Source organism: Oreochromis aureus, linkage group 6 (assembly GCF_013358895.1).
Source record: "Oreochromis aureus strain Israel breed Guangdong linkage group 6, ZZ_aureus, whole genome shotgun sequence".
NCBI classification, from domain to species: Eukaryota; Metazoa; Chordata; class Actinopteri; order Cichliformes; family Cichlidae; genus Oreochromis; species Oreochromis aureus.
In genome coordinates this window covers 41,173,960-41,184,466 of record NC_052947.1, presented here as the reverse complement: position 1 = coordinate 41,184,466, position 10,507 = coordinate 41,173,960, and the positions used below count along the sequence as shown (strand labels likewise).

The window sequence follows — 10,507 nt, the reverse complement described above, 5'->3', positions numbered from 1 at the left end:
GGCTCTGCCTCCCATTCTACTTTTAAATACTCTAGGAACAACAAGTAGGCCTGCAGTGTGAGAGCGAAGTGCTCTGATAGGGTGATATGGTACTATCTAATCCAAGCTGGCCCGCTCTCCTGAGAAGCAACGAGCAGAAGTCAGCCAGCAGTAGCCACAGTCGTACAGCAGCCTCTGTGCAGTCTGTAGGCTAAAAGCTGCAGTTCTGGATAAAACGTCCATTAGTCCTTGTTCCCCCTCTGACACAGGAAGATACAGGGCCAATGCTGACCAGACCAGACAAACTTCACCAGAAGCTGCTGCACCTCTTCCAGACGACCAGGTGGTGGCACTAAAACAGTAAGTGTGTGCATAAGGATGAGGCAGCTACGTATCTACTACATCTAGATACCAACGAGACATCCGCTCTGAGCTGGCTGACAAACCCCTGCTCTTTCAGAAAATAACAACCGCTTTATTCATCCATGAAGTGTATGAAATGTTTCCATGTCCCACCTGCTCTCCTACAGCCAACAGCACCTGCTCGAGGGTGGTGCTCGGCTGCAGCTCCACCCTGACTCCATGCTTCAAGGATGGCGTCCCACTGGACGCCATCTCTGCCAAAACACAACAAACTAACAATCACAGACAGCTCTGAAACGATCACACAACAAACACAGGGAGAAAACTGAAAAAGCATTTAATGAAAACTCAGTCTCACTCACACCCACCAAACTCCCAGCATGCAGTGCGAGCGAGCGAGATAAACAGAGAGAGAGAGAGAGAGGCTATTTTGGCTTCTTCATGTAAAAAGCCTCCACAGTAACAGGAAGTCACGATGCCTCAGATGAGCTTTATTCTCATGTTTTTAGGTAAGTTAGAACTTCTTCGTTGTTGTTCAGAGTCCTAAAATTCATTCTTCTGTGTATCAGTGACAAAAACAGGTGTTTGGCTCATTCTTAGAGCGATGCAGCTTTGACCTGTGAACAAACTGTTCAGTCAGAAACGTGTTTGTTGAACAAACAGCTGACAGACCAACAGAAGCAGCTTCAGCTTCACTACATCTGTCAGCAGATGTTTGGTCTGCCAGATGTGGAGGATAAAGTTTGTCTTTGGATCCTTCCAGGCTTCATAACGAGAGCAGAAATCAGCTTTATGACAAAGTTTGAAGAACAGTGTGATCGTAATGATCTCACAGACATCACATTATTATGATATGAAAGGAAGGTTGGAGGTTGGCCTATAATTAGCAGCTGGGTCTACAGATGCTTTTTAAGTAAAGGTTTAACTACAGCAGCTTGAAGGCCTGTGGTACATAGCTGATTATTAGAGATAGGTTGATCATATTTAAGATTGAAGCATTAATTAATGGCAGGACTTCTTTGAGCAGTTTTGTAGGAATGGGGTCTAAAAGACACGTTGATGGTTTGGAGGAATTAATTATTGAAGTTAACTCAGAAAGATCGGTTGGTGTCACAGGCTGGGTCTCTGACTCTGAGTATATTTTTGTATTCGTCTAATGTTTGATTTCTGATTATAGTTCATGTGTTATTCTTATTTAGCTTCAGTTGAGGTTAAAGGCAGCCATTATTTATTATTGTTGCCATGGTTTCTATGTTTGTCTAGTTTTAGACTTCATAGTGTCCCATCATGTTTCATAGTTTAATCAGTGTATACATATATATATATATATGTCTGTGTGTGTGTGTGTATATAGCAGATTAAAAATGAGCTCTCTCAGTTTAAACATGTGAAATGTTTTCTATCTTCTATTGTGACTAAAATATGGCTTCATGAGATTTGAACATTATTTGACACCAACGACCTTTTTGCAGCTGTAAATGTTTAGTTTGTCACAACCAGATCAAAAAGTAAGAACTTGTTGTGATTTGTGTAAAATGTGTGAGGCTGAGTTCCTGCTGTCACTGATGCAGCTCACATGTATCAGCCTCACCCTCCTCGTGCTTCATGCTGCCTGGATTTAATCCTCACTTACTTTCTGTGGCTCTTTGTAAGATCTCTGATCACTTTCATTAAAGTTCTCACTGACTGTTGGATCTCTTCATATTTTACAGTGATGAGATTTTCTGCTTCTGAGGAAGTGAAGAAGAACCTGACGGGCACTGTGGGAGGAAACATCACTCTACCTGCACCTGTGCTGGAGAAAGGATATCTGTTATACGGAGGAACGATTATTGCTCATGTGATTAAGGGGGGATTTGACATATCAGAGGACATTTACAAGAACAGACTTCAGTGGGACAGAAACTCTGGACTCTTTACACTCACAGAGCTGCAGAGGAACGACTCAGGGATTTATACTGTCGACTCTAAAACAGGAAACGATTTCACATCATCATATAAGCTCACAGTGTACGGTAAGTCTGATATCTATTCTGGTATGTATATTTTTGTGTAACAGCTTCATATGTGACCTCAGTCTGTATGTTCCTCATTAGTTTGGTCGTATCATCACTTCAGAATAAAAACAGCTTTTTGTTCTTATAATCCCACAAATGTCTGGTGTGAAAGGAAGAATCAGCTCTGACTTCAGTGTTTTCACCAACATTACTGATCTGTACAAAGTGAATGAAAGAACAGGACAAAGCAGAAAGTTTAAACACTGTTCTTACAAAATCCTGCAGAACAACTGAAATTAACACGTTTTTATTTAACAGCTTTTTTTTACCAAAACACAAAACTTCCTGTTTACTTGAACATGTTTCCCATTTCATGGTCACGTTAATCCACAGAGAAGTAACACAAAGCCTCATTGGCCATGTTCCCACTAGTGCCTAACTATGGACCAATCACAGCTCAGCACAGCACCCTGTGAGTTTCTAAGGTATTGAACTTCTTTATGAAGCATTAACAGTTACTTCTTACAGTGAAACGTGTATATTTGAACAGCCCAGCTGCCACCTGTCAGTCTTGTATGGCCTACAGTGTTACACAGCCTAAAAAGCAGAACAGACACTTTTATTTTGATGGGTTTGTTGTTGATGGTGACTTCCTGTGGCTGCTGCTGTGAGAGGAACACATTACAAAACACAAGCTGTGGTTTCCACTCATGAAGCAACACACTCTGCTGTAATGTTTGTGTCTGACTACAAAGCTGCTGTCTGTGTCATAGAAACCAATGACAGTCATGTAGTTATGGGAACGCCCCATACACAGAATAATGTCCCGTCTTTGTGTTTCCTGCTGTGAGTCTGTGGAATAGGAAACCTTTCAAATGTCCAAATAAATGGATCAGACTGCTGATGGAGCTCAGCACTGAAGCTGAGGATGCTGCTGCTGCTCACAGACCTGCCTGAGGTGAAGGAAACCACACGTTGGCATCTTTAGATCCTCACAAACTCCCAACATCCTGTTTCATAAACCTGGATGTGAAAACTATCAACCTCCTTAAGTCTGACTCAGGCTGTTTGTTCTCAGCAGCTTCCTGAAGTTTCATATCACTGATGGTGTCGTTCAGCTCCATCGTACAGCTGAGACTTCTTCATGAAAGTGATTTGTCAGAAACATCAAACTCACCTTTACAGCTCCATCACTTTGAGATGAGCTGAAACAAACATGCTGAGCTGCAGCTGCATGTTTGTTTGCAGGTCAGTCACTTCCTGAGAAAAATGCACGACTTCATATCTTTGCAGAGACGTGAAGGTTGAATAATAATAATAGATTGCATTTATACAGCGCAGGGGTCGGCAACACTGGGCACGAGTGCCACCTGGCACGACCATAGCTGGACTGTCCGATGGTGATTTTTTGTTTTATGGGCCGATGATTATTTTTTTTTCATTATTATTATTATTTTTTTTAGTAATGGTATGAACAGTGAAAGGTGGTGGTTTGGCCAGATGCTGGCCGATGTGTAAAAATAAGTCAGTTGTTTGGTGGTGGCTATGGCGGAGCTCCCACAGAGGCCAGCAGGTGGATGAGGGGAAGGGGAGGCAGGAGGAGGAGAGACCCGAGGCAGCCGCCGGTCCGAGTGTCAGGTGAACTGAACTTCAGGTAAGAAGTTATGACCTGCAGTCTATCTGGGTCAGATATAAACCAAGTTTAGGTGGAGTTTATTTTCGTTGCGCTGACTTTTTACAGTCAGTGACAATAACTCGTACTGCATGCTAGCTAGCATGATGGAGTTTCTATACAGCTGGGTGGGTGCTGTGATGTTACTGATAGTGAACTTTATTTTGTTCATAAGGTTAGTTAGTAGAGTTGCCAACCACCCCGTAAAAAACGGAATCGTCTCGTATTTAGAGAAAATATTAGGCGTTTCGTATTGAGCTGAAGAGGAACACAGTTTGTCCTGAACTTGGAACTTTTTTGGAAAATCCTTAGTTTCAGTTTAGTTTTGATTAGTTTCAGTTATAGTTTTAGTTGTGTTTGCAATAATTAAGTGTAACAAAATCCCAGTTTCACCATATCAGTCATTCTCTTCTGCTTATCCTTGGGTATGTTGCTATTCCAGCTACCATACCCTGCACCCTGCACAGGTCGCCTGTCTGTCGCAGGGCTAACACGCAGAGACAGACAACTCACATTCCCACCTATGGGTTCTTTAAATAAATAAATAAATAAAGGCAGATAAACAACCGTTGATACCAGACAAGTATAAAATGTATATCTTGGCCCCAATGAGACTATTAACTCTTGCAGCACCGGGTGTTCGTAATTTTGGTTCAAGTGAATTGATAAACCTTTTGAAGGCAATTGACTCACACAGTTATGTAGATATCCCAGTCCTGTTGTCTCGGGATGCATCACGCTGCCTTGCCTGGGGTTAGCTTCTGTTTCTGGGGATGAGGGTTGGGCGTGCTCCCTTACCTTCTCCAGGTAAGCTAGGTTAGCCTTCTTGTGTGAGCTTTTCAAGTGCACTTTAAGGTTTGTGGGATTTTTTTCCTTTTAGAAATGTCCCTCATAATTTGTCTCTTTCCACTACAAGACACTTGTTTTATCCAAAACACAGTCATATTCAAAGTAATCCCAAATTGGACTCTGGCGCTTTCTCCAGACTTTTCCTGACATGATTCTGCGCGTGGACGGAGCAGCAACGCAGACGACTCGACTAACGTACTGCCACCTGCTGGCATAATGAGACACAGCAAGAAAAAAACCTGGAAACTAAACTTCTTTTTCACCCTTGACTATTGTATGACACGCACACATCAACGAAAACTAAACACATTTTTGCTATAAATTCAGTTAATTTTAGTTAGTTTGTGAACACTCATTACAGTTTTAGTTAGTTTTACTTTTTTTGTTTTTATTTTTATTTCCGTTAACGAAAATGTTTTTTCACTTCTAGTTTTCGTTATTTCGTTAGTTTTCGTTAAAGATAATAACCTTGGTCTGTGTCATAGAAAACCAATGACAGTCATGTAGTTATGGGAACGCAGCCATACACAGAATAATGTCCCGTCTTTGTGTTGTTTTCTTCCTTTCATGAGGATTTGAATCAGAGCGTTTGTTTCTTCTGTGTCCTCTTCAGCACCTTCTACTGATAGTGATGCTAGTTTGACAGGAAACCTGAGAAATCCCTCATAAACCTTTATAATGAGATTCACATGGATATAACGGTGGTTTGGCAGTTTCAGTTTTCAGTTTTATTTGTCATATGCAAGTTAGCACAGGGTCAACATTGCAATGAAATGTGTTTGACGAGCAGCAGTCACTCAGCAGCATGGTACAGTAGAAGAAAATATAATAAAATAAAATAAAATAATAAAAAAATAAATAGAAAAATAGTAAAGAGCAAAATATTAGAGAGACGTGGTAAAAGAGAACTAAATATATATGTATCTATAAATATAAATATATGTACACTAGTGATTAAATAAGAAAATCTTGAAAAGAAATATGACGGGGGGGGGGGAGAGATGGGATATTGCACAGGAATGAGCAGCAGAAAATTACAGTATTGCACTTTTAAATATAAATATCAATAACAATAAAGTGAAGTGACCAGTGCAGATTAAACAGAGTACTTGTGAAGCTGCAGGGTAGATTCTGAGTGCTGTGCTGTGTGTGTTTAAGTGTTGTGGTTGAGGTGTCGTATGGCTTGGTGGTAAAAACTGTTTTTAAGTCTTGTAGTCCGAGCAGACAGACTCCTGTAACATCTGCAGATGGTAACAAGGAGAAGAGCTGATGTGCTGGGTGGCTGTGGTCCTTGATGATGCTGTGTGCTTTACGGAGGCATCGCTGGAGATAAATGTCCTGAATGGCAGGAAGCCTCGTGCCAGTGATGTGCTCTGCTGCCTTCACCACCCTCTGTAGTGATTTACGGCTGCTGGCAGAGCAGCTTCCGTACCAAACTGTAATGCAGCTCGTCAGCAAGCTCTGGATTGCACACCTGTAGAAATTTGAGGTGATGTTGGCGTTCATGCCAAACTTCCTCAGCCTCCTCAGGAAGTAAAGCCGCTGGCGAGCTTTCCTGATAGCAGTGTCTGTGTGAAGGGTCCAGGAGAAGTCCTCGGTGATGTTGACTCCAAGGAATTTGAAGCTGCTGACCCTTTCGACCTTGACACCATTGATGTGGATGGGCTGGTGTTCCCTGACTGGTCGTTTCCAGTAGTCCACTATCATTTCTCTGGTTTTGCTGATGTTGAGAGTCAGGTTATTTTCCAGTCTCCTGTCTCTCGTGTGGGTTTGTTTTCAGACAGTTGGGATGAAAGTTGAAATGAGCAGTTTCATATTAATGTTCACTGACTGCATTAAAGCAGCAATAACCAGAGCTCTGCTGTCCTGATCATGTTCACTAACAAAAAGCAGAAAGTTAAAAACATTTTTCTGATGTTAACTTTTGTTCTCCATCAACTTTCGTCCCCAGACTCTGTACCGACTCCTGCAGTGAAGAAAGTGAGTGTGAGCTCTGAGAGCTGCTCCTTACTGTGTTTGGTGGACAGAGAGACCAAACTGCTGTGGTTTAAAGACGAGCAGAGACTGAACCAGAGCAGCTCTGCGCTCTCTCTGCCTCTCACTGTGCACAAACAGGACTTCAGCTCCTCTTACAGATGTGTGGCTGCAAACCCTGCAGAGAATAAAACTCTTCCTGTCCATGTGAGAACGACCTGTGGAGACACCAACAACGACACCAACAGCTCGACTGAACCAAGAAACTGTGAGATTATTTCCAACTGTCATTTTTAAACATGTTGTTCACTGTGTTTGCTGACATCTGATTTCCTGTTTGACAGATAACATCCTCATTATAATCTTCTGTGTCCTGAGTGCTGCCCTCATCATCATCATCATCATCCTCATCATGAGGAGGAAGCATCCTGTCCAAGACAAGTTTAACCTCCTACAAGCTGCAGGCAGGGGTTTGTGTTCTGGAATATTTCTTTTCATATTTGTAATCTTGTTCTGAGACGTGAAGATCAAAGTGTGAAACATGTTTATGGAGGAAGTGCAGCAACAACCCTCCATGACCAAACCACCAAATCAAAGCGGTGCTACAGCACAGAAACAGCTGTGAGCAGACCGCTGCAGAACACCAAGACATGACAGATTATTAGTTACTACAAATGTAAGAAGTAATCCGAGTATTTTCACTGGACCGACTCTGAGGAAAGTTTCAGGTTTGAAGCTCAGGTCCACCTGGTTCTGACAGACGCAACAAATGAGCCAAAAATCATTTGAAGCTGAAAGTGTGAATGTGCTGCCAGGTGAGTGTCACCTGTCTGCTGCTTGGAGGTCATTTCCTGTCACATGTGTTCCAGCTGATACAGCTGTGATGAGCCGGCTGTCTTTAAACAGCTGAAACAAGAGACACACAAAGCTGTTTTCTACATTTACTCAGCTCCACACATTCACCAGCTGTAACTGATTACAGTAGTAACTAGTTACTCCTGACACTGCAGAGTATGATGAAGACGTGGACAGAGTAGGTGTCACATGTCTAACCTGAAGCTTCCATGAACTTTGTGTTTCCACAGCTCCTGTGGATGAAGTGGTCCTTTATACTGACACAGGTGACAGCAGACAGGTGGGTACCTGCTCACACCGTCAGCTCAGAGCTCATGTTCATGCAGCTCAGTGGAAGCTGACTACATGCAGACACACGACAAACACATGAAACACTAAAGTCAGGAGTGTGTTGGAGTCACAGTTCTTCTGCTGGAACATGAACTTCCACACAGATCACCTTCTCCCTCTGGCTGCTCTCCTCCAGGAGAAGAAGCTGTCTCCCACTTCCATGTTTCACTGCGCTGCTCATTCCCGTGTTTTTCCTTCTCCAGGGTGGGATTTTAGCGGCTGTATCAGGAACCAGTGATGGCTCCAGTCTGACAGCAGTGTCTTATAAACTGGTGCTCGTCACATGAGAGAGGTGTGACTGGCTGCAACATCCGAGGAAAGCTGGACTCTGGAAAGAAGTTTTCCTTTGGTATTGATGATTTGGATTGGTTATGACTAAAGTGTATTTTTACAGTGTGAATGTGCCACAGAAGAGTTTTCACCTACGTCATCATGACCTCTGACCTGCTCACTGATCATAAAAGACTGTATCCAGACAATGGACAGAGGACGCAGCTGTACGTCATGTTTACCTGTCAAATCATTCAAATGATGCAACAAAGCAAAGACTTCTCTCTCTGTCACCTACCTGCTGCCTTGACTCCTCTCTCCTCGGGTCTCTTCCTCGCCTTCTCTGTTTGCATCCTCAGAGGGAGGGTCTAGGGCGAGGGGAGAGGAGGTGAGGGAAGGAAACTCACCTGTACCAGGTGAGAAGACGGACTTTGGAAGAATCTGAGGTGAACCTTCACGTCTCCTCTTCATGGTTTACCTTCATGGACTCTGAAGGCCTGGTAGTAGGTCTGGGACTAGTAGGACCAGGTCTGTGTGTGAGGAGGAGCAGCTGGGCTTGGAAGAAAGGAGCAGAGACTGAATCACATTTGATTCTGATCAATATTCCTTTAAAGTTTTATTTGTGATGTGACTGCATGTAGATCTCCAGGACGAGCCTCACTGCTGCTCTGAGGACTGAAAGCTTCGCTGAGCTCTGATTTATTTCTCTGCTTTTAATTCACACCTTTAATTTCACACTTTTGTCCACAGTTCAAACTCCAGCAGCTCACAGAGCTCATCACTGCCTCCGTCAGCTCACAGGGCGCCCCCTTGTGGTCACTGACGAGCTGTTCACAAATTACTTTTAGATTTGATGTCATTTATTCTCATCTTCCTGACTGTTGCTGCAAATACATGAAATAAAAAACAGAAGCTTTGTGAGTGTTTCTGAACTCTTCCTACTTTTTGACTTCCAAACCTAAAACAGGAAACATCCACACACATCCTCAGCTCCACGTGGAGCAGATCAAAATGACCATAGCAAAGAGCTAACGGTTCACACAGTGCAGAGCTGCTTATTTCCTGCAGTTAGTGACGTTTGGAGCACAGCTGCTGTCCATCAGATGAAACTACATGAAGCTGGATCAAACATTTGATTGTTAAATATTGTCTCAGACATGATGTGAACCTTCACTTCTGTGTGTCGCCGGCTTTGTGGAGACTCCTCCTTCATTTACTCCTTCTTTCTTCCTGTTTGTCTTTGTGGGCGCTCGTTTTTCTCTCATGTAAAGATAATATGTATCACTTATAGATGGTTCATCACCTGTTTGTCTCATTAAGACGATGTTCTGATTGGATGTTATTCTCATTGGTCACGTGACCACAAACATGACGAATTTATGGAAAAGAAGATTAAATGACAATTCAGTTTGATTTATATGACAACACTTGACTTTTTCATTATAAGGTAAAGACTCTACAAAACAGCAGGGATCAGAAAATGTCCTTTTAACAGCACTTGGTGAAAGTGGGGAAGAAGAACGTTGAGCAGAAGTTCAACGTTCTCCAAGAGAAAGTTGTATTTTGGTCCTGATGGTCAGATATGGGTGGAATCTGTGTCTCCAGACGTTTTGTAGAGATGAGCAGCTGTGTCACAGCTTTATTAAACGCTGCCTGTAAATGTTAAACTGGGAACCAAAGGCCTGATTCGCTCGGCCTCCAGCAGATGTTGAAATGTGTCTGAAAACCATTTCAAGTGACGACATCATGAAGCTGGTGAGGATTCTGCAGAACAGTCTGCAAACATGTCGGCGTCCTTTCAGCAACCATGAAACAAACGCTCGTTTACATGAAAGCGTCTGTTTTTAAAGAGAACGTGTTCCTAAATGTTTGACTGCTTCTTATGAATTTTAAAGGCTTCATCAACACCAATCAAGTCTTCAAACTTTACATTCATATAATCAGTCTTTACAGCAGCCACTGACACAGGAGACGACAAATACAATAAATGTCTGAGTTTCTTCTAAAGCATTTCTTAAAGTTGATAACGGATCATTTGGTGGACTGGAAGCATTTAAAGGTGTGTCGTCTCCTGCTGAGCCTCACAGAGGATCACTGATGGCAGCACAGAGTCTGTTTGTGTTTCAGTGTAAAACTGAAATGTTCAAATAACACGTGGTCACATGATGCAGCTCATTTTTGTCAGAGGTCATTAAAGTGAGAAGTGAGCGTGTGGTTC

The 10,507-nt window shown here is 42.6% G+C and overlaps 1 protein-coding gene across 1 annotated transcript; it reads left to right on the top strand.

Moving 5' to 3' along the window:
* Positions 1–770: 770 nt before the first annotated feature.
* On the top strand, positions 771–9,185 carry LOC120440699 (SLAM family member 7-like). Its single transcript, XM_039613821.1, has 6 exons — positions 771–851; positions 2,055–2,357; positions 6,812–7,102; positions 7,179–7,304; positions 7,920–7,969; positions 8,223–9,185. Exons 1-6 carry the CDS (start codon positions 818–820, stop codon positions 8,304–8,306), a joined length of 888 nt encoding a protein of 295 aa, XP_039469755.1. The 5' UTR covers positions 771–817; the 3' UTR covers positions 8,307–9,185.
* Positions 9,186–10,507: the final 1,322 nt, after the last annotated feature.

Coding starts and splice junctions, on each gene's coding strand:
- LOC120440699 (XM_039613821.1), top strand. CDS start 818: ATGCCTCAGATGAGCTTTATTCTCATGTTTTTAG. Junction 2,358..6,811: donor ATATAAGCTCACAGTGTACG/GTAAGTCTGATA, acceptor TTTCGTCCCCAG/ACTCTGTACCGACTCCTGCA. Junction 7,305..7,919: donor CCTACAAGCTGCAGGCAGGG/GTTTGTGTTCTG, acceptor GTGTTTCCACAG/CTCCTGTGGATGAAGTGGTC.